At 37.8% G+C, this 24,896-nt stretch overlaps 1 protein-coding gene across 2 annotated transcripts; it reads right to left on the bottom strand.

The window, feature by feature from the left end:
- Positions 1-523: 523 nt before the first annotated feature.
- LOC143855438 (P-loop NTPase domain-containing protein LPA1 homolog 1-like) lies at positions 524-21,908 on the bottom strand. Of its 2 annotated transcripts, XM_077365564.1 has the most exons (9): positions 21,684-21,908; positions 21,194-21,355; positions 18,285-18,619; positions 13,985-14,066; positions 11,349-11,771; positions 5,488-6,231; positions 1,957-2,067; positions 911-1,215; positions 524-875 (listed from the first exon to the last, which is right to left on the bottom strand). In XM_077365564.1, exons 2-9 carry the CDS (start codon positions 21,332-21,334, stop codon positions 806-808), a joined length of 2,211 nt encoding a protein of 736 aa, XP_077221679.1. In that variant the 5' UTR covers positions 21,335-21,355; positions 21,684-21,908; the 3' UTR covers positions 524-805. The 2 variants fall into 2 exon arrangements, with proteins under 2 accessions (XP_077221679.1, XP_077221678.1); XM_077365563.1 differs by having other exon boundaries at positions 524-1,215; positions 21,684-21,906.
- Positions 21,909-24,896: the final 2,988 nt, after the last annotated feature.

The following is a 24,896-nucleotide window of genomic DNA, read 5'->3' as shown; positions in this document are numbered from 1 at the left end:
AGTTTGGATACTCACAAGAGGTGGATTTTGATTTCTCACATTTGCAGTTGAGATTTGGACATGGATATAAGATCCTTAGATTTTCAAATCAGCTACAGCAGTGAAAAAAACATCCGATTTGCAAATTTGTTCTGCAAGACATTATTTAGAAATCAATATTTGTGGCAATTGCCTTCACCCACCTAACCTCCCTCCGTCTCGTACAGCATGAGCATGAGGATGATTGATGTATTTTATATCCAAAACTCAAATCCAAATCCAAATCCAAATATAAAAACATGAGGTATCCAAACTGGCCTAAATCAATTCTCAAATTTATTTATTTTTTACATAATAAAGAAAGTCATAAAAAATAATATATTAAAATTTAAATGGGTTGATTAAATATAATGCCTTATTTCCACATAAAAAACTTACTACTGGGGTAAAAAAAGTTCAAAAATGCGGTAATTGTAAAGTTGTAGCAGTGTTTAAAAAAACAGATAATAGAATCTAGAAGTGTAGAAAAAAAAATCCCGCAGTATTGGAATCCGAAACATGCCGGCACAAGTAAATCACTCGTTCAGAAAAATCCCTGTAACACAAGGTCAACCTGATGAAAAAGAGGGAAAATGAAAGAAAACAGCTCTTTCAGCATCCCTAGTCCATTGATGGCATATAATCTATAAAAAAAACAGTCTCTTCATCCCTAAGCATTCATTTTACAATCAGAAAATAGAAGATAAAAAAAGAGGAAGAAGAAAGGTACTGACCAATTGCGCCAGATCCCGTAAAGCTCTACAAAAACCTTAAAGATGGCTGTTTGTTATCTCTGAGGTGCTCCTGAAAGGATTGGGCCATTGAACAATGACCCATACTTGCCTAAGGCAGGAATGCTTTGCGTGAATGAAACCGTGGGTCATTCACAGACCGTTTCCTTATCCTGCTGTCTGTCACTGTCATGCTTCTCTGATTCTGTTCCGACATGAGAGAGGAGTATGAGCACAATGGTTCGGGCAAATTCTCGAGTTTTTCGCTAGAACTTAGAAAGCGATCAAGGTTCTTTCGATACTTGTCAGCTGAATTCTTAGTGCTAGCGGAATTCTTTGGGAGAAGAATCTCCCTAGAATCATCCTCATCATCCGAGAAGTACCCGTTTTCTTGATCATCACGCATGGCAAGATCTTCGTACTCCTCGTCCGACTTTGTGGACTCCTCGTCAACGGAGCCCTCCATCTGGCAGTAGAGGAGGAATTAACACCCATAACCTCAATATTTTTGCAGGTTTTATTTTATATGATCAAGAGAAGGCAAGAAGAAGTAAAAGCAAAAGGCATCGGGACCATGTTTGGCAACCATGAAATCCTTTTTCATGGAATATTAGCTTACCCAAGGGTGAGGGAGGGTGCGAGAAGGAGAGACCTGAGAGGCACTGAGTGGGCATAAGGTAAGGAAAGGCTAAAAAACAAGGAAAAAAACTACACTCAAAATACGATTTACTTTTTACCTGTTTTTTCGCTACTTCTCACCCTCCCTTCAGTCATGCCCACTCAAGTCTCTACTTCTCCCACGCTCCCCATGCCTCTCTCACCACTTGATTAAACTAATATTCCATGATTTCCAAACATGGCCTAAGAACAAGTCATTTTAGGCAAGGCGATTCTGGTAATTATGAAAAATTGGTGGCTTTATTATTAAAAAAAAACTTTAATCAAGGGGGGTTTCTGGTAATTTCCCCTTAAAATATAACTCTAATAATGACAGTGTGTTATCAGGGATGATCAGGCGAGTCAACATCACACAAATGTCTTATTTAGATGTCGTCATGTGTGGCGACAAACGCCTAGCACAACTGATTAAGTTGCAGAGTCAACTCACATCTAGTTTATTTGACAAGATGAACAGATGCACCCTTGAGTATTGCCTGAATTTTTATCTTGTTGGGAATGTAAAAGAAAAATTCAGACACATCGTTACCTCTTCATGAATTTCCTTGTTGTCTACATCCGTAAGATCCTCATCACTATCCATGCCGGCAGGATCATCAGCTTCTTCTTCGCTGCCGGACACGGATAATTCTTCCTTGAGCTACAAAGTGAAATACAAGGGTTATTAGACCCCCTAAAAAAGGAGAAAGGAGTGATAAGTAACAAGAAGAACAATGAAATATGCCATGGAAATAAGTTTTGACATTAAAAGGGAATGGCAGAGACGCATTGCCTATCTGCATGCTCTTCAAAGATGAATGAATGACATCTGAAATCTCTTGTTTTGATAATGGCACTCCTCTCTTAATTTTACAGTTCTCTGATTTGATAATGGTGATAGATTTTATAGGATTTGTAACCGCCTCTAACAACCAATTAGAGAATTGTAAGCAAAGAGGAGTGCATTATCAGAACTAGGGAGCATGAATATCATCTCCATAATAAAATCATGGGTTTTTCATTAGCTTGACTCATATCAATGACATTAGTTACCCAACAGCTAAAGAGTAACAGTGCAACTACTACAGAAATGCCAAGTGTCACTGAAGATGACAGAATTACGCCGAAGTAGGAGATGTCATCAGTAAGGTCGCCTTGCTTCCCAAAGGCATTAGAAAAAAAAAATAGCTGGAAAAGATTACAACAAACTCATTATCCAATTTCAAATTAATAGAAAATCAGGACTAACAAAGCCGGATTAACATCCTGTACTCAATTCCTCTGCATAGAACTCCCACCATAACACTTTGAACAGTGACAATACATCCTGGCAATCACAAACACAATGGGGGTGTTTGATTGCAGAATAATCTAACCTTGAATAGGACCTTGTCCCAAATTGCTTGTTGTCATAGATAGCTTGTCCCGAATTAGTTTATCGTTTGTTTGTCCAATTTTTTTATATCATAGAATTATTTTTGTCTGTTGTTTGTTCCATGTTGTATTATAAAGGAATATATTACTAGAGGAATTTTGAAGTGAAGGATGTTGTTGCAAGAGCTCTATCATCAAAATTACCAAAATATCTATATCTCAAAGAAAGTGGCAAAAATAATATTATTTCATGGAAAATGACCAAAACACCCTTATCATGAAAAATGACAAAAGCACCCCTATTTCATTAAAAATAACCAAAGTACCTTATCTCTGAAAATGATTAAAATACTCATGTCTTACCAAACTGATAACATTACCAAAATACCCCTATATTTTAAAAAATAACCAAAATACCAGTGATCAAAATACTCATGTCCTACCAAACTGATAACATTGCTAACCAAAATACCCTCATCTTTTTCACCCATACCTCCTAGGGATTAGGGGCATTTTGATCATTTTTATGAGATAAGGGTACTTAAGTAATATGCTTAGGGACCTTCTCGGTCTCTTTTTTTTGGAATGAATCCTATTTACCATTAAAAAAAAAAAGGCAACTTCAGTAATTTCTACGAGACAATTATTTTGGTCATTTTTCATGGTAAGGGTATTTCAGTCATTTTATGAGATAAGGGTACTTTGGTAATTTTCGATGAGATGAGAGCAATTTTCTCGTTTCCTATGAAATAAGGCCACGTTTGGATACCCACAAGATTAGGATTTGGATTTAATTCATATTTTGAACTGGATCAGATCCTTTAGATTTCCAAATCAGCTCAGTGTTTAAAAATGCGGATTTGACGCGGAACGCGGCCAGGAGAAATCCTTGCCGACTCAACACGGACGCGGCCAAGAACGCGGTTGACGAGGTTGACGCAGTCATAACTTGGGAGAGTCGAAGGAGTTTAATGACTATGTAGGGCAAAACGCGGAATGCGGATGTGGTGCAATGCGGAATGCGGCCAAGGCAAAAAGGAGTCGACTCGGGGGAGTTCCTTGTCGAGTCAAGGAGTTTTTAAACACTGAATCAGCTACGACAGTGTAAAAAATTCCGATTTTGAAATCTGTTCTGCGAGACATTATATGGAAATCAATATTTGTGGCAACTTCCTTCACCGTCGCTGCTCCTCGACGTTGCTCCGGCAGCAGCGAGACATCCCTTCCTCCCTCCCTCTCTCTTTCTCTCTCTTTTAAAACATTGATCATGAAGATGATTTTTTTTTTGAAAAGGCAAATGATATAAATAGAGAAAAGGGAAGACCAAGGAGGTCACCCAGAGATCATGAAGATGATTGATGTAGTTTGTATCCAAAACTCAAATCCAAATCAAAATACAAATGCATGAGGTATCCAAACGGGCCCTAAGTGTTCTAGAATTTATTTTTTTTGGATTTTTTTAAAACTCTTACATTTTATTTTTATATTTTCTTCTCAAACTAAATACACACACTTCACGTAGGGGTATTTTGGCCGTTTTCTATGATTTAGAGGTATTTTAGTTAATTTTACATGAGACAAGGGTATTTTGGACATTTTGTATGAGATAGGCATACTTTGGTCCCTAAGTGTTCTAGAATTTATTTTTTTTGGATTTTTTTAAAACTCTTACATTTTATTTTTATATTTTCTTCTCAAACTAAATACACACACTTTACGTAGGGGTATTTTGGCCGTTTTCTATGATTTAGAGGTATTTTAGTTAATTTTACATGAGACAAGGGTATTTTGGACATTTTGTATGAGATAGGCATACTTTGGTCCCTAAGTGTTCTAGAATTTATTTTTTTTGGATTTTTTTAAAACTCTTACATTTTATTTTTATATTTTCTTCTCAAACTAAATACACACACTTTACGTAGGGGTATTTTGGCCGTTTTCTATGATTTAGAGGTATTTTAGTTAATTTTACATGAGACAAGGGTATTTTGGACATTTTGTATGAGATAGGCATACTTTGGTTACTTTCTAAAAATTAGGGGTATTTAGGTCATTTTTATGAGATGGGTATTTTGATCATTTTTTATGAGAAGGGGTATTTTGTCATTTCTCATAAAAATGTGTTGTAAGATTTTTTTCTCTTTTTTAGGATCTTTTAAAATTTTAATTTATAGTTTTCTTTTTTTTTGTCCGGGTAAGTGAAATTGTATCTTTCATCTATAATTTCAGTTGCTCTCATTTTCTAGGTTAAAGTCAAAAGTCGGGATTGTTTTTGTCCGGGACAGTTCTTCAACATATGCTGCGTAACCTCTTATTCTCGAATAATTTCTGTCCCAAAAAATTATCCTGCAATCAAACAGGCCCAATAGGAACATACATCCATACTGGAACTTAAATCCAAAATGATAAAAATATTGATATTTCAAATTGAACGGAAATATTGGAGGGGATTCTTTGTTATTTGAGGAATACTATTCCCAAATTATTCAAAACTCAGGGAGGCCTCTGTTTCTTTTCTTCATTTTCTTATTTTAGCAATTACACTTGAAACCCAGTATACTGAGAACTTTTAACTTCTCTTGATCTAAACGACACAAAAGTAAGATAACTTTTGCCCTACTAGAGATAGAAGGCATGAATTTCAGACCTACCAATAAAGTAGAGATAGAACATGTCAACGAGAAATTAAAGGAAAAATAAATAATACCTCCTTGGAAGGTCCGTCAGATATCCTCGGTGAGCTGCAACAAGAAGACTGATATCTGCTCCCAGTCTCCGTACCGTCAGCCCTAGATTCATCAACACTTCCAGCATGGCTAGTACCACCAGTATCATTTGGCCAAGCACTAATTCCAAAGTTTCCAAACTGGAGATTAACTGGCTCTGCCTTTCCAATCTGTAAGGGTCCATACATTGGACTTCCCGTGCCTTTCTCACTTCCATGTAAGGAGGATATGGGCTTCCCATTAGCATCAACTAATTCAACAGGCCAAGCCTTGGCTACGGACCCATCAGTATTGAGAAGAGCCATTAGATGTCGAGAAGACCCTTTTCTCTGAATAAGTTGAAACATTCCCTTGGAACTCAGTGAGTTAGCAGCACATTGATTCCTATACTCTTCATCTATTAAGGCAACTGTGTTTGTGGTAGGGTCATAGAGTTGCTCCCCTGCCTCACGTCTGCGTAGGCAGCTGAATACTGTGGCATGAATGGAGGCCACACTCCTGTCCACATTGGTATTGTTTATTTTAGGCACTAGATGCTTATCAGCCCTGTTACAGAGGTACTCTTGAATTCTTCTAATATTTCGGATGTACTTCACATATTTGTTTTTTGCTGGGTCCAATGTCATGTATTTTGCACGAACTGCAAATCGTTCCAGGTGTTTGTCCTCATTTGTGATATAAATCATGAATGGAATAATTGATGGATGTTTCTTCATGAGACCCATCTAGTATAAAAAAAAAATATTTAACTGAATAAAAGCAGCAGTGAAAGAAGTGTTTCATAGTTCACGTTAGTAATCCAAATTTCACAGGCCCAACCGTGGCATAATGGTGAAGACCGTCGTACTATTGGACAATGTGATTTATTTATTTTATTTTTTTGAAAATTGACAATTTTATTGAATAATGGTTGAGACAAGTTGTCCCCGCCAATATACAAGAAACGGATAAATCAGAGTACACCATAGACAGAAATTATATATGTGACCACATTACATTTCTCAACAGGAGCTACCAACTAAAATTGTGGTAACTGAGGCCTCCTCCTTTAGCACTCCTACTTTGGCAAGGACATCCACCTCCTCATTAGCTGTTCTTCTCCAGTGCTCAATTCTTGGTTGCACAACCTTTAGAAGATCAAGCACTTCTACGATTATATTCTGAAGGTGCCACGGTCCTGGCTAGCTACCCGAAGCCCATCCAACAGCCTTCGTTGAATCCCCCTCCACTATCAGGGACCTCAGATTTTTCTCATCAGCCTACCGCAATCCGAATAATAGAGCTTTGATTTCTGCTTCATTTGCATCACACTGGCCCGCTGGGCCTGAATAGGACATAATGATCAATTTATTATTATCTCTGATTAGACCTCCTATCCCTCCCCTACCAGGATTACCCATAGAGCTCCTGTCAAAATTGAGTTTAAGCTATCCTTCCGGCGGAGCCATCCATTTCTTGTCCTTTCCCAAATTATTGCCCACCAATTCCTAATCAAATCACCCACGCCATATGGTAGCTTTCTTTTATTTCTTGCCCATGAAATCAATTCCACCTTGATATCCGTAGCAAGCCTCCCCACCGATCTCTGTTGATCTTCAAAAATCCGCCTATTCCGTTCCTTCCAGATGTTTTATACAATAGCATAGGGAAAAGTGATCCATAGTAGTTTTCTGATCTCTTCAAACGGTCCTCCCGTCTAGTTAATTAGAAGCGATGAAATAGATTTTGGGCACACCCAACACATCCCGAAAGCTCCAATAGCACGACCCCAAATTTGGTAAGTGAAAGGACAATGCAAGATTAAGTGATCCAGGGTTTCCTCATGCTGTCGACAAAGAACACAAATACTAGCAAGGCTAAAATATCTCTTTTTCAGACGTTCGCAGGTATTGATTTTTCTGTAGATCAACATCCACCCAAAGGCGAGTTCCAAATGGGTCTCTTGTCTGATTGTTGTCCTGAATTTAACTCTGCAAAGAAAGATTTCACCGAGAAGATCCCATCCGTTTCCGGTGCCCATACTAGTTGATCATCTACTGAACTGGAGCAATACACCGATTCTAGTTTTCTGAGTAGTTGTTCCAAGTCTTGAATGTCCTCATCCTTTAGAGATTCCTTCGAAGACATATGTCCCAAAAACCTCTTCCAGAATCCCCTTCTCGATTAAGATAATCCGCTACCGACGCTTCCTGATTTACTGCTACCTGGTATAATCTTGGATAATCAATCATGAGAGGGACGTTTTCTCGCACCACCAATCCTTCCAGAATCTGACCTTGTTGCCCCTACCTACTTTGTATCAGAGCCTGTCATTAAACTCGTCAGAGACCGAGGCAACCGACCGCCATGAACCAATCCCTTCCCATTATTCAGACTTTTGATTGTCTAATCTTCCCCAGTCATCCCGTATTTAGAATCGACCACAGTACGCCAGAGAGCCTTCTTTCCATTTCCGTATCGCTAAAGCCATTTCCCTAATAATGATTTGTTGCGTAATCAAAGCTTCCCTATGCCCAGGTCACCACCTCTTCTAGATTTTGTCACAGTGTCCCAATTGATCAGATGACGTAGCTTCTTCGATTCCCCCTTTGCCGTCCCAAAGGAAATCTCTTAGTAACTTCTCGATTCGCAGAGCCACCTTCACCGGAATTTTGAAAAGCGACATGAAATATACTGGCATGTTGCTTAGAGCTGCTTTTATCAATATTATTCTCCCCCCAAAGGTATATTTTTTCTTCCAAGTTGCAAGCTTCCGTTCTACTCTTTCAACCACCAGATCCCATTGAGATGTAGACGGAATTCCAAAGCCCAGGGGAAGTCCTAAATATGTAACCGGGAAAGTTCCTGCCATGCAGCCCACGGACGCCGCCAAGTTCTGGATTTGCTGTTGTTCATGTTAATTCTCAGAAGCATTCTTTTCGCCAGATTAATTTCAAGGCCCGAGACGGCCTCAAACCATTTAAAAATTCTTATGATATTAGGTATTGCCAGAGGAGTGAATTGCAAAAATATCAGAGTATCATCTGCAAATTGCAAATGGGTGACCGGGTCAGCACTCGGGCCAATTGATAAGCCATGAAAAAGACTGGATTCCTCAGCTTTGGTTAGCATTAGGTTGAGAGCCTCCACCACCATGATAAAGAGATAAGGAGCAAGCGGGTCACCCTGCCGTAATCCTCTCGAACTCTTAAAGAACCCTTCCGCATAACCATTAATGAGAATGGAGAAGCTATTGTTTGAAATTAGAGATCGTGTCCACATCCGCCATTTGAGGCCGAAACCCATTCGATCTTGGACAAAGTCAACAGCCTCCCAATCAATGTGATTATAAGCTTTTTCTATATCCACCTTGAGTAGGAGCCCAGCTTTACCACTTCGTCTTACAGAATCAATAATCTCATTTACAATTAGGACTACATCCAGAATTTGTCTTGAGTCCATGAAGGCTCCTTGGAAATGTGAGATTATATTTCCCATGTAGTTTTTCACCCTGCGAGCGAGTAGTTTCGATACAATCTTCGGGATACTGTGAAGTAGACTAATTGGTCTGAAGTCTTTTGTCCCTAACACCCCTTCTTTTTTCAGAATCAATGCTATGAATGTTGCTCTGGCCCCTTCGCTGATTATTCCTTTCTCCTGGAATTCCATAAAAAATGCCATAATATCTTTCTTCAGGGTACCCAAGAATCTTTGGAAGAAAGCCATTGGAAAACCATCAGGGCCTGGTGCTTTGTCACTTGCCATTGGAAAAATCGTCCTCTACTTCCCCCTCAGTGAAATCACGCTCCAAGCAGATTCTCTGACCAAGAGTAATAGTTTTAAACTGGATCCCTTCTAACTTCGGACGCCATTGGACCGACTTTGAATATAGGGATTGGTAAAATTCAACTATTGCCTTCTTGATTGCACCCATGTCCTCGATTAGCAAGTTCCCCTCCTTCAAGCTCGAGATAGTGTTAATTCGTCTCCTTGAACTCGCCATTTTATGGAAGAATTTTGTATTTCTGCCTCCTTCTTTAAGCAAGTTGACCCTTGACTTTTGACGGCATCGAATCTCCTCTCTTCTCATAATTTCTTCGTATTGTTTCAGAAACATTAATCTTTCCATTTTTTCAGCAGATGAAAGAGAGCCGATACCTTCTTTACGGTCCAGAAGTTCCAGAGCTGTCATCGTTTCCACCTTGATTCTCTAGGTCTCTTCATCCATCGTTTTTTGCCAATCTTTTATTTCGTTTTTCAAGGCCTTGAGTTTCTTACAAAGAATATAGCCCTTCCATCCCTGTATCAAAATTTCTTCCCACCATTGCTTTATCATTTCATCTATTACAGGCGTCTCCAAAATATCTAAATTGAATTGGAACGGGCAAGACCTCCAAAGAAATCTGAAATTTCCAGAACGATTGAGTTATGGTCAGAGAGAAATTTGGGGAAAGCCCTCTGAGAGATCAATGGGAAGCTCAATGGGAAGCGATCCTCCCAATTAGAGGTTAGGAGAACCCGATCTAATCGACACATAACCAATCGCTCCTGATTGTTCGACCGTGTATAGAGTGCACCTTCCAGGGGCAAATCAACAAGCTCCATATTCTGAATAAACATAGAGAATTTCCTCATGCTGGTAGATATTGAAGTTGAAGTACTCTTTTCCGAGGGAAACCTGACTGTATTGAAGTCCCCTCCAATGATCCACTCAGCCTGATGATTATCCTGAATCAAGCACAATTCCTTCCATAGGTTCTTCCTCTCTCTGGCTCTTACTGGGCAGTAGACTACTGTAAATAACCACGACTCCTCCCATTCCATTGAAGCAAAAAGAATATTGATTGAGAACCTACCAAATGTGGTTCCCTTATTAACAAATTTCCCTTCCTTCCATATCACAATGATTCCCGCAGCAGTCCCCACTGATGGCAATGCAACCCATTCCCTATGATTCCGTCCCCATAGTTTGTTAACTAGCTGATCGGTAGCATCTATAATTTTCGATTGGGTGACCGCCACCAAATCTAATTTCCGTTGATAAACAAAATCTCGGACAAGATGTATCTTTTTATCCTCCCCCAATCCCCTTATGTTCCAGAAACCCATTCTCATTGGGAGCGAGGATTAGACTCCCAATGGAGGAAAGTTTGAATATTATCAGAACACAGACGGCGTCGAGGAGAGGTTCGTAAAATGAACCTTTCCCCAGTGCCGGATTGAGGGGTTCTCGAATGAATCTTTATCTTGAGAGGGCCTTTGCGAGGGATGGCCTTTGCGAGGGATTCTTAAAGTTCAAATTATTTGATTTTTCCGAAGAGGTGTTCCCCGTAAAAAGAAAAGTGGGAGTGGGTGACTCACCTTTTTGTCTCCATTCGCATCTAACGTGTGTTTTTCCTTCGAGACTCTTCTCTTAAACCCGGGCCCACCCACGCTGCTTCTTAATATCATTTCATTTTGGGACCAATTTACGATTTAAAGATAATGGAATTAGAATTGTTGTCATAGCAGATGTAAGTCCATGGTCTAGTTCTCCATCATAAGGCTTTCCTACTCAACCAATTATGACCAATTTGAAGTGAGAATTATAAAAGAGAACTGGGCAAGACACCATGAGTAAAAAAAAAAGAGGAGTAAAAATGACTAAGAAAGGAGTGCTCACAGGCACACTTGCAAAAAAAAAGGGGGTAAAAGGTTGCCCCCCATTAGTCAATATCCATTTATGACAGTTATGATCATAATTTTTTGTACCATCGTGAGTATTGACCAATGGGGATGCCCTTTACCCTTTTTTTGCAAGGGCGCCTGTGAGTCTAGCCTTCCTCAAAAGAAGTGGCTATTACTCCTGGTACACGGTACCCACCACAAAATTGAGGCTCAAGTGAACGCCCTCAACTACTACTGATTCTTTACGCTCTTCCCATGCAGTGATCAACCGATCAAGACTGTCGATCACCATCTCGCTTTGTGCTTTAAATCCCTCCACAGCCATCTGTTTTGTGCCAATTAAGTCAGGGTTAGAACCTGTATCTATGGGTCTGGTGTCGGGTTTCTCATTAGAAGCTCCATCAGATAATTCATCCTTAGCGAGCGAGTGAGAAATGCAAGCTAATTTTTTTGCTTTACGTTTAGCCTTTGCTTCTGCAACTGCCACCGGATCTAAGCATTCCCCAGCGTGATATGTCGAAGCCCAAAGTAGAGGATTTTGCTTTTCATCCACAAAGCTCCTCATCATGTGTCGAATTGAGTCCGTAGAAATCACAGTCGTGATGCCCAATCTGCTACCCTGCAAGAGAAAGTGTGAAGCTCGATGCCTTGGAAAAAAATAAGTCATAAATCAGCTCCATCCCACATAAAAGCTATGTTATATAGAGCCCAATGTTTTCTCGCCAGGCACGGACACGAGGTTTAACATGCATTTCCTTAAGTGCATGATATGCAAAAGTTCAAAAATAAAAAATAAAAAAAACTGAATGGTACATCATGATATGCCAACATAGATGGAGTATAAGTGCACTTCTATATTTAAGAAACTAGAAAAATGAATTATGATTGAGGGAAACAATAAAGTCATCCTTATTTGCAGTGTGCTGAATCTCAAATACTGTACCGTACATAGATAATGCACAAATAATTTAGCAGGTGCATTTAATTCAGTCACACGAGTACACTCAGTGTAGAGTTTATATTATCAATATGGAAGTATTTGTAGATTGCATAATGTTATACAATAATATTTACATACAAAATATTGAGGTTGCTATGTCATGAGTCAAACATGTGTCCATTATGCATCAAAAAGCATACAGCTTGGAAATGCTCCAGCTTGGTCAGCGTTGTGGTGGGGAAGAGGCTATGATTTGTGGACACGGACACGGACACGGAGGTGTCGTACATGGCATACTCCCAAAATTTAGAAACGGGGACACGGCTAAAATATAGAGTATATATAATCTTGATTTCTGGATATTGATTCGTGTGCCGACTTTCGATGCAGATATCTGGTGTCTGACATGGCAACCCCTAAAAATCTAGAAATAGTGGCACACCCATACACTTGCCTACATATAAAGTTACCGAAACTTCTAGCAGACATTTAAAAGTGCCGAAAAGTGTGTCGACATGTGTGGACTCGGGCGTCGTGTTGGATACGACACGACATGTGTGTCAACAATAAAATCAAAGTGTCGGCCAAATCATTTCTGGATGTAGGAAGACGATGAACTCAACCACCAGATTGTCCTAGAAAAACCCAAATCACTCTTTCTTTGTATTCCTTGAAAAACTAAAGCAACTAAATTGAACTAAACAAATTAATGGCAGACAAGGGTTTGAGAATTACATAAACTGTCAGGAAGAAAATCTCGACTTATAATGGGGATCAGCTTGACAAGAAAACTAGTTTCATATTGTTAGATGCATTGCACAATATTGAGGGTATACTAGTCATTCCACTAGTATTCGCTAATCTTGTACCCCCCCCCCCCCAACACACACACACACACACACACACACACACACACATATATATATATATATATATATAATATGGATATATGGTTTGTGAGCTCGGTTTGTGAGCTAGAGCTCACAAACCATATATCCCATAGTTGGTTGAGTAATCCAACCCATTAGTTTTATAGGTTATAGTTATGGTTATGGTTTATGGAATGGTTATGATGTGTGAAGGTTTAAAATAGATGGTTAGAAAATGGGCTTCTATAGATCGGATCGATAGGATCATCCTAACCCAATCAAAGGTGGAGGGGAAAATGGACACACTGTGTGACCATGTCTCTGCCCATTTTTTCCCTCCACAAATCGCAGGGTTAGGATGATCCTATAGGGCTGATTTTTGGTGCACACCCTATCCATGGATGATGAAAGGGTCTTCCAAATGAATTCTTTGGATCACCCCAAAAATGTGGGGACAGGTGTTTTTGAGCTCTAGCTCAGATAAGCTTATCTGAGCTAAAGCTAAGGAACACTTCTCTCTCTCTCTCTCTCTCTCTCTCTCTCTCTCTCTCTCTCTCTCTCTCTCTCTCTCTCTCTATATATATATATATATATATATATATATATATATATATATATATATTTGTGTGTGATTAACTCTCACATTTCTCTCATTCTCTTCTTCATTCAACACATATAAAAGATATAAAAAGGAAATATTTATGCGTTTACAAAACAGAGAGTGGGCTTTTCAGGCTTTCGCTTTTAAGGCATGCAATGAAAACATAAAGTAAAATACTAAAAGAGAAATAGGAGTCTATGAAAACTGCAACTACTTACAACAAATGCATGTGTACTATGTACATCATGTAAAGTACACTGTAACAGTGCAAACTGCAAAATCTTCAAGCCCATATGCATATGCATTATAGGGATTGAACTAAATGCAAAAACTCCAAAGCCATAGCCATGATAAACCACAAAAGACAACATTCGTGCGTTAAAAGGAACAATAATATCCTCTGGAGAGAGAGAATGAAGTACCAGTAAAGCAGATAAAGTAGACTTGCCACACCCACTTGTGCCACACAATAGAATGGTCATAGATTCCTTCCTTTCGCGAATCCTAAAACAACAAAAGAGCATTTCATAAGAAAAAGGGAAAAAGAACACAAAAGCATAGCAGGAGGTGAAACAGATTTTATATCTGGAAACTAAAGGAAAATACAAGGTAATGTAAGCACATAAAAACCCGGTGTTCGAAAATAAGTGTTCTAGAATTGATACTGGGAAAACCTCGTAGTTGCAAGTATCAAGAAACAAAATTCTGATAGCAAAGACAAACAAGTTCACATCCCATTATACAAAATGTTACAAGCACTTAAATAGAGCTGCTAAATGTTACTATGCTCTTCAGGAAGATTGTTTCCTTATATATACCAACTCTGGAAATGGAATATACAAAATCTCATTTTTCAAAATAAGTCGAAAAGGATGATGAAACACCACATAAATAAATAAATTGTAAAACCATATCTATGATGTATGCGTGCCATCCCCTATGTTTTCCCAATTTGATGATATATTTTCATGGGATACCCCTAGATTCTACAGCGGAAATGGCACCTGTGTAGAAGTTTTTTGGTGTTTTAGGCATCCACTTTGGACCTATTCTAGAAGTGGAGGGTAGTTATCAAGAACATTGGGACAGATTTAATGGAATAATTTTGGTTGTTGTGTAGGCCATTATCATTCAAAACAAAAGAGGATGAGGTTGTTATGTGGACCATGTCATTTGGATTGAAATAAATAGTAATTTTAAGGTGAAACCAATACAATTGCATGGATAATAAGATAAAAGCTCAATTATCAATTGATGAAGATGGGAGTTTTCAGGTTGATAGTTGAATATCTACATTGACACCGGAAAAGTATTATTCAAAATCCTCTCTCTCTCTCTCTCTCTCTCTCTCTCTCTCTCTCTTCTACAACCAAATTAAGCTGTGGTGGAAGCTCCATTTGTAACCTAGGTCTGGCTGGAGTGGAAGGAATGCTTAGGAATGACAAAGAGAAGACTCGAAGGCATTTTTTGGACATACGGGATATTTGGACGCTGCACCTGTGGTGGAAGCTCCATTTGTAATCTAGGTCTGGCTGGAGTGGAAGGAGTGCTTAGGAATGACAGAGAAGACTCGAAGGCATTTTTTGGACATACGGGATCTTTGGACGCTGCACCATGGTCAATTTTACTTATATTTTAATGATGTGAAATGCTAAGTGTTGCAAGAGGGAAGAAGAAGATGGAGGCTGTGGAGTTTCCCTACGGAACCCTAGGGCTTTGATACCATGTTGCAAGAGGGATTAGAGAAAAGAGAAAAGTAAGTTGGGCATCTCCCCCTCACTCATTTATTAATAATAATGAAAAGAGAGGTTATACCAGTATACAAAATTTTATCATTAAATTAAACTCCAAAAGAGATCAGTGAGTAATGTGCATGTACCCGATTCACCATTCCTATAAGGTCAAGGTATGTGAGTGGGGTATATAGATACGAATCTCACCAATCATGAAGAAAAATCCAGAGTATTAGTTTAAGTTTATTTATAACTTTTAGATCTTACATGATTACAAGGTTAAAATTACTTACGTGGAGAAGAAAAATGAAATCTTGAACAAGAAGAAGGTAGAATGGGAACACACAAGAGGCTTCAATTTGTCTCCTTCTCCACACACTACACGAAATCCCCTTTTGGAGTGTTTTCTCCAATTCACACCCCACCTTTTATGCTTATAAAAGAAGGCCATAAGGATTGCCAAATCAAATCCAAATCTCCACTTGCTTGACTAGCAAGCAACTTTCCCTCCCTTTTTTTAGAGTTAAAAAATAATAGGACTCTTTCCAAAAGAAAAATATTTCAAGATTTGATTGCTAAAAGAGGGGAGATTTGGTTTGGCAACCTTGCTAAATCAATTCAAATCTTCTCTTGCTTGCTTAGCAAGCAACCTTCCCTCCCTTTTTAGAGTTCAAAAATAATAGGACTCTTTCCAAAAGAAAAATATTACAAGATTTGATTGCTAAAAGAGGGGAGAGGAAAGTCAACCTTTCCCTCCTTTATGGATTTTAAATAAAAGTTGCCTTAATTTTAAATAGCCATTCTAGAAAGATCACATGTGTGGTCCACATTCCCTTCATGGAAATTTGACCACCCATTAAGGTGTTTGGAAAAACGCTTTCAAGGAAAATATTTTCTAGGAAAACTTCTGTACATAACTTAGAAATTTCTAGATTTAATATGGGCCCTTGATCTTGGATCAATGAGATCCTCAAGATCTAACCATTGATCACATGATCCAAGGCTACCATTAGACATTCTAAAATGATCGACCCTTTATGGTAGGGTCGGTTATTACAGCCGACCCCAACTAGTTTGGGACAAAGGCTTTGTTGAGTTGGGTTGAGTTGAGTTGAGTTGAGGAAAGGTCCATATAATGATAGGATTAAGTGATTAGAAGTTTGAGTTGAATTAAGAGTTTTATTACCATTCAAAAAAAAAGAAAAAGAGTTTTATTACAAAAAGATAAGTTAGCCGACCCAACTAGTTTGGGACAAAGGCTTAGTTGAGTTAAGTTTGAGTATTACAAAAATTAAGTACTTAATTTGTAGTAGGATTAGATAGAGTCCATGTAAAGAGAGAATAGGAATCATAATTAGACTAGGAGTAGTTTTACAACATGGATTAAGAGTTTTTTTTTTCCAATTTTCGTAAGGCATGCAATGCCTATCAATATGAAAAGCGTATTGGCCCTAAAGACAATTGAATATAAATGAAAATTAATTCTTTCTTTTATTGATTAGTTATGATGCCTTTTTGAAGTGTGGTGCTTCATATTAGGTCAGTTTTTATCCCACTCACTTTCTTCTTTTCACTTCTTTTCTCTCTTCTAATTTCTCTCTCTTTCTTTATCCCCTCTTACATTCCTACATCATTTTCTCTTCTTTTATACCCCCCTCTTAGTTGGATTCATAAGCCCTCCTACCCTTTTGGGTTCATAAACCACTTCACTTTCTACACACATCTTTCTTGTTATTGTTTTGAAATGGAACATCTTTCTTGTTTATTGATCTTGATCATGATCATGATCTCGATCTACTACTGGATCTTGATCCTTTCTTGATATTGATCTTCTCGATCTTGAACTTTCTTGATCTTGATTTTCTTAATCTTGAGTATGTATTATTTGTCTCTCTTTCTCTTGGCTGTCATGGATTCACATCAAGTTGGTATCAAAGCCTAAATTCGCATCAATTTGGCATCTCCGTATCATTCATTAATAGGATTTGACAAATATCAAAATTTTACATGTCCTATCGCATTTTTTTAATATTGATTCATCAGTAAAAGGCCTTCTCCTGCTTTTGAATTGCTTAAATAATAAAATTAAGCCCCAATAGAAGAATTTGGATTTTCTCCGTTCAAGTATTGGAACTTACTCGAGGAAAATGTCCCAATTAGTAAATAATTGCTTCAAATAACAATATCTATGTCTTCTAGAAATGTAATGACTTGAAAAGCTACTGGTCGTAAGAATCCACATAAAAGAGCTACATACCTCCATAACATCATACATACATGCATAATTAACCATTGGGATCATAAAGGGAGAACTAATATTGTCTGTAGTAATTAGATTTAGCTTTTTCTCAAAACAACAAAAAAATAGATTGATGCAGTTCATGATAGATAAGTCTGATTACAGCATAAATCATCGAGATTAGTTGATTAGTTACATGCACATTATTTTTGTGTTTTTCAACTTTTCATCAACACTTTCTCATGTATTTTTCAACATTTCATACATTTTTTTCATGTGTTTTTCAACATTTCATCGACAATTTTGCATGTATTTTTCAACATTTCATCATCGTACATAAATGGACTAAATAGCATTGTCCATGTTTTACACAGCGAAACTAATGCTAGAAATGTTCACATTTAATAAACAGCAATGTATTATACAGATTTACAATTTAGTGTGATTTCGTGCTTCGACCATTTTTCATGCACTGGGCCACCCCTTTTTCGTGCTCCGCCCATAAGGTATATGGCTAGAGAATGGGTTTCCGGAATTCCCTTGCAGTATAAAAGGTGATGGAGTGTTTATAAAAAGTTAGTTTAAATACATTGATCAAGGTGAGAAATAAACAAAAACCCATAGTGATACGAGACTAGATCTGAATAAATAAAGAATAACCAAAAGAAAAAACCTTTTAGGGTTCTTAATCAAGATATAATAAAGGTGTCCTTTAAAAAAAATTCAAAAGAAGCAACAATTATCCTATACCTGCATGCCAGCACCAAGTCAGCCCTCTGATTGGGACCCACGTATTTATATGCAGAAAGAGCATCACAAACAACATCCAAGAAGACCTCTCTTCCAACAACAGCTGTTGTCCTTCTTTTGTACAATTCAAACGGTATGCTGCTACTTTTCTCATCTTTATCGAGAACAAACTGATCGCCAACCTCTCCTTGACCTGAGCAACCACTCGTATAGCCTCCATTTTCTTTCTCAAAGTGTTCCTTCAAAACATCAGATCCCAATATTTCCATTTTGGAAGGAGGTAAAACTTCGCCCAAACATTTACTTCTCATCACATCAAAAACCCTTCGGCTAATCTGACAAGAGAAATATGACGCTATGTCAACAAAAAATGTCAGCTACCTATATACAAATGTATCCATGGATTATAGAATGTTTACCTAAAAAGGCCAAACTTAGCAAGATCACGTTAGCAAAACTTTAAAACTACCTATGATATGAATAAATCAATAATACCTATTGTGGACTAAAATTAGCTTAGGGTAGAAAATTTAACATGACTGTCTGACAAAGAAATTGTTCCAAATAATCATACAAGAGCAGGAGAGTGCAAATATAAACAGTGTTTGGAGCCAGAGAAGTAGGAAACAAAAGTTCTTTCACTGAATAAAATCATGAATACCACGGGATAAAGTTTCACAAGAATAAAATTCGAACACAATAATATACTGATCTTAACCATGCTTTTACAAAGCCAATGTACTAAGTGGTAACGACAAGGGCATTTCTTTTATGCACCATGAACATGGGATTATCTCAAAAGTCCTTCACTATGGCTTCCACATCAGAGAAAATAAAAGAAAAAAGAAAATCACATTAAAGGTATTGCCACAGAAGGAAATTAAAATAACAAACTTGAATCAAATTACAAATACTTTTAGACTACCTTTTTTTATGAAAAATACTTTTAGACTACCTATAATATGAATAAATCAATAATACCTATTGTGGACTAAAATTAGCTAGGGTAGAAAATTTTAAAATGACTGTCTGACAAAGAAATCGTTCCAAATAATCATACAAGAGCTGGAGAGTGCAAATATAAACAGTGTTTGGAGCCAGAGAAGTAGGAACCAAAAGTTCTTTCACTGAATAAAATCATGAATACCACGGGATAAAGTTTCACAAGAATAAAATTCGAACACAATAATATACTGATCTTAACCATGCTTTTACGAAGCCAATGTACTAAGTGGTAATGACAAGGGCATTTCTTTTATGCAACATGAACATGGGATTATCTCAAAAGTCCTTCACTATGGCTTCCACATAAGAGAAAATAAAAGAAAAAAGAAAATCACATTAAAGGTATTGTCACAGAAGGAAATAAAAATAACAAACTTGAATCAAATTACAAATACTTTTAGACTACCTTTAAAAAAAAAAAAAAAAACTTTTAGACTACCTATGATATGAATAAATCAATAATACCTATTGTTGCCTAAAATTAGTTAGAGTAGAAAATTTTAAAATGACTGTCTGACAAAGAAATTGTTCCAAATAATCTTACATGAGTAATAGAGTGCAAATATAAACAGTGTTTGGAGCCAGAGAAGTAGGAACTGAAAGTTCTTTCACTGAATAAAATCATGGATACCACGGGTCGAATCTTAATCAAGATTTTATGAAGCCAATTACTAAGTGGTAACGGAAACAATATTTCTTTAATGCAACATGAACATGGGATTATCTCAAAAGTCTTGACTGTAGATTCTACATCCGAGAAAATAAAAGGAAAAAGAAAATCGCATTAAAGGTCGTGCCCCAAAAGGATATGAAAATAACAAACTTGAATCATGTTAGCTAATCTGATGATCCAATGATTTTCAACTAGTGAATTTCATGATCTGTTTTAAGCACTAAGATTCCAAAGTAAAAGTAGAGAAAGATTAAAGGAACATAAAGAGATAAAGATCCCAATACAATGCTAAACAAAATAGAACCTTAATCATGATGAAGCAAAGGGCGTATACAACTAAATCACAAAACAAATACATAGGTAACACCATAGATCTACCAAATTGGAACTTCCTCAAACAGTACTGAACAAATTCAGATTCCGATTATAAACTGTACACAAACATACAACAAAACTCCTGCCAACCATTTGAAGTTTGAAAGCCCCCACACAAGTTAATTTACTCCAATTTACAAAATTGTCATTCATCCCATCTGAAGGATGGGGCAGTAAAAAAAGGAAAATACATAAAGAAAAATAATAGTAAAAATAAAAAGCTAAACCTGCACAAACTCCTGACCAGAGAGATAAACAGAATTCATGACTAATTTGATATACAAACATGGGTACAAGTAATTTGATCAAATTTACCAAATTTCAAAACAAAACAAAACAAAACCCATTAAAGTTAACTAAAATTAACGAAGTAAACTCAAACACTAAGTACACAAATTACAGCAATCTCTAGCCCTAAATTTAAAGCTTGCAAGTCCTAAGGCATTGTCTGGAATGCAGGAATTTCATGGAAAAGTTTGGAAATGAAAAATATTTCTAAAATTTCTGTCTTTTTTTCTAACACGAAAAAGGTACCTCGAACCAACCCTATTCAATTTTTTTTAGAAGAAGAACCTTTAATTTATGATGATATCCCTCAATATTGCCCATAATCATCTCATTTCCCTCGAAATCATGAAAAGAAAATTTTCGGAAAAATATTTTTCCGTCTGAAATTCTTTTTATTGCAATCCAAACAGGGCCTAAGTGAACATAAATAACAATTAAAAACAGAGTAATTCAATCATATTTTATCAAATTGCCATTCATCACATCCAATAGAATTGAAAAAAAAACAAGAATAGGAAAGAAAAACATAAAACAATGAAATTTGAATTTGAATTGATTGATATTTTACCTTGAAAGCATGGCGCGCCTTGCAGCCCATGAGCTGAAGAGTGCTCTGTAGCACCGGCCGCGTGTACCGAAACGACACATTCCCTTTTGATTCTTCCTCATCATCCACCACAATATACAACAGCTTTGGTGCCTCCCCCATTTCCAAAAACACCTAAAATCCCTATCACACCAAAAACAAAAAAAATTATTATAAGTTTATTGTAAATTACAGAGATCAAACAAAAGCTAAAACCAATTTTCAGAAGAGAATAGAAACAAGACACAAAACAGCTTAGGCGCTTCCAACATTCCCGATTAAATTAAAATCAACATTCCCGATCCATGGAATTTTGGCGAATAATTTCGGAAGAGGAAGAGAGACTGGAGAGATTAGAAAGAGAAAAGAGTTAAAATCAAGGAAATTAGAGCAATGCGGGTGAAAAAATCCATGAAATATTTGTAAATGGAGAGAGAGAGAGGAGAGAAGAGAAAAGATTTTGTGAGCGTGCCTGAGAATGAAATCTACGAGAAGGATTGGATCGGTGAGAAACGGAGAGCGGGGAATCGATCGATTTCTGAGAGAGTTAGGGTTTTTTTTAGGGCGTGGATTTGATCCGCCATTTTTAGAGCTTTCAATATGATCAAGCTATTTTTTGGAACAGCTTTCCACGAAGCACAGAAAACGAGACTCCACATGTCGGTAAAAATAAGGAGTAGTTTTTGGAAAGAAGAAGTGTTCTTCTTCTTTGGTCTATTTGCAAAAAGAGTCTTCCTAGTTTGACAATTTCAAAGAGATTCATGTCAATTTTGCAAATACCCAAGGTGGATATTTTTAATCGTGAAAAGACCAAAATGTCCTTGTAGGATTTCACGGGCTGAATTTAGAGACCAGCCACATAGGCTGAATTTTCAACAGATTTTGTCTTATTCATTTAATTCATCTGATGTGATTGCTCTCATGCAACATACAGCCCACGAAATGCCTTTTGCAATGGTCCCTAGCAAATCCATGATCAATAATATGTTTTTGATAATATGGGTCCCACCAACTCAACTCAAACCCATGCCTCGGATGGGCCAACCATTTTGCCACATGTTTTGTTGGGATAGGCCTCACTTTCTGCACCGAGCTCTTTTATAGGGTGAGGGCCCACCAATTTACACCTCGTGTTTTAATGGGGTGGGCCCAATTTTTTTACACCCATACATAGCATGGGTCAAGAATGCAAGTATGTTGAGAAATGAAACTCTCGCACAGTCGCACTCGTGATTGAACATGGGTATTTTGGTCTTTTTACAAGATATTATTTGTCTTTTTATATATACGGACATTTCCCCCCTTGATATGTTGGCCACAAATTTTTGGCAAGACCTGATAAAAATTCAATTAAATGTGATGAAAAGTATAAAGAAAAGTATAGGACTTCTAAGCTATGTTTATTTATGAGTACGCTTCCAAGTTCCAAGTCACGAAACAGACGGGAAATTGGCCGATGCTCATCCCCGGTTTTTCAAGTAGGGGTAGTTTTGTCATTAGGAAAGTAAGAGGCAATTTAATTGCCTATTACATAAATGGTAAAAGAGAAATTTCTGAAGCTGATATATGTGAGATAGAGACCGTTGATCTTGTGGAACCCACATGATTTTGGTCCAATCCCAAACGAACATCTCATGCATAAAGATAATGAAAGTTCAAAAATCAACTGTTTAGCTTCTGTTTTCAAATCAATGGCCTTGATCACCTCACCAATGTATTCCGAAGCCATTGCCCTTATGTTTATTCTCGAATCAAAAGATGTGATCATGGGCCCAACAAATGTTTATCATGGAGAAGCCTAAAAGGAGAGTTATCCAAACCATTCATTTACATTTTTTTTTTATGGGTAAGCTGAAGTTAGGCGTACCCTTACTGTTAGGGGTAAAATCGGTATATCCGGTACCGAATCTCAAACCCCTTCTCCATCACTCAAACCGGATCAATGCAACCCCCGCAGCAACGCTCGGTAATGAACATTGATCGGACCTCCATGATACTTCTCCCTTGTCCGGTACCGAGCTACTAGGGAAATCAAACACGATCGCGGGGACCTCGCCTCCAAACGGCTAATCCGGACGGCCGTTACACGTAAGGCGCGGCTTTTGAATTCAAAACATCCCGTCTAAATTATCACCCATGATCTCCATCCAGAATCATCGGAAATCATATCTCCACTATCTTATTCGCCAGCAATCACGCTTCACGTGGGCTAAATCCAGGATATGATTGATATCTCCACGATCTTATTCGCCAGTCATCACGCTCCGCATGGGCTAAATCAAAGATATGATTGATATCTCCAAGATCGTGGATCTCTTCCCCTACAAAAAGGGGGCTACACACTCAAGCAAGGGGTGGAATTCTCCCTCTCTTCTTCTTTGGTCTGGTAACTTGACTTAGCCCTCTTCCATTCCCCGTCCATTGTTTGTGATTGCCCATCCCTGACTTGAGTGTCGAAGTGGTCATCCGGAGCCACAACTCCGGGCCCGCTAACACTTTTTCTGTGAGCGCAGGATTACAGGTTCTGCGAAGCTAGTTTGTGCAGTCAGATTTTGGGCGTCATCACTTACTGTTCATTTATTGGGCCACAACGCTAATCGGTTGTACGCCGTAGATCATCTCCATAGGATGATCATAACACTTTGATTGCCGTCCCTCTACAAATCTGACGTTTAAGATCATCCTATGAAGATAAACTACTATGTGTGGCATATTTACATTGTGGCTCACTAAATGAACGGTTTGGATCATCCATTGAAGTGGACCAATTGTACTTTTCGAAAAATACCGATTGTTACATGTCAAGAGTGGATTGGGCCCAATAAAGTGAGGAGAGCATTTCGCCTACATCGCGATGCACAACAACGCCCTTCGTCGCCAACACAGAACCGTCCTATCTTTTTAACGGACGAGATTCAATGCCTTTAAAACCTGGTGAAAGAGGAGAGAAGGGCTACCTGCAACCTTTTTCATTAGGTTTTAAAGGCATTGACTCTCGTCCGTCAAAAAGATCTGACGGCTTAGTGATGGAGGACGAAGGGTGTAGTGGTGCAGCGCGATGTAGGCGAAACGCTCTCTAAAGTGAGAAAGGAGAACAAAAGTGTCTTTTAGCCTTTTCCTTTTTTGGGTTCAGGTGCCTTTGAACGATGATTTTTCTATCCTTTCAGAGACTTCACATGATCGTGACCGTTCAGCTGGTGGGACCCATAGTGAACCCGGTCTTTATCTCTTTTTTTTCAACCCCCGTGTGTGATGGGGCTCTCATTATAGCATAGTAGGTCTTACCTTTGATTGATCTGAACCGTCCATTTAATAGTGTTGCTTTGGAACCATTTAGTTTTTTGGTTTAAATATGAAATCATGCATTTGCCATGGCTTTATGATCCTGTATTGTTTGGTGTGGCCCACCAAATAGATGGTCCTGATCAGTCTCATTAGCATATATCTAACGAGTCTCTCTCAACTTTAAATCTTGTTCATATTTCGTTTTCTAGAAGTGGATACCATAACAATAATACAAAAGAACAATCAATGGCAAAGATCAATTCCAGATTCTCTATGTGCAATCAAGGCCGTTGATCTTGTAGAACGTCACGAGATACATCCAAAGGACATCGCATGCGTAAGATAGAGACTAATAAAAATCAACACTTTCCAACTCTCGCTAGGTGTATCCCACGTGGAT

The sequence above is a fragment of the Tasmannia lanceolata genome, unplaced genomic scaffold (genome assembly GCF_043159265.1).
Source record: "Tasmannia lanceolata isolate RefF3 unplaced genomic scaffold, GAP_Taslan_0.1 ptg000021l, whole genome shotgun sequence".
Classification (NCBI taxonomy): domain Eukaryota; kingdom Viridiplantae; phylum Streptophyta; class Magnoliopsida; order Canellales; family Winteraceae; genus Tasmannia; species Tasmannia lanceolata.
The sequence above is the reverse complement of the archived record's forward strand: the minus strand, read 5'-3'. Positions and strand labels throughout refer to the sequence as shown.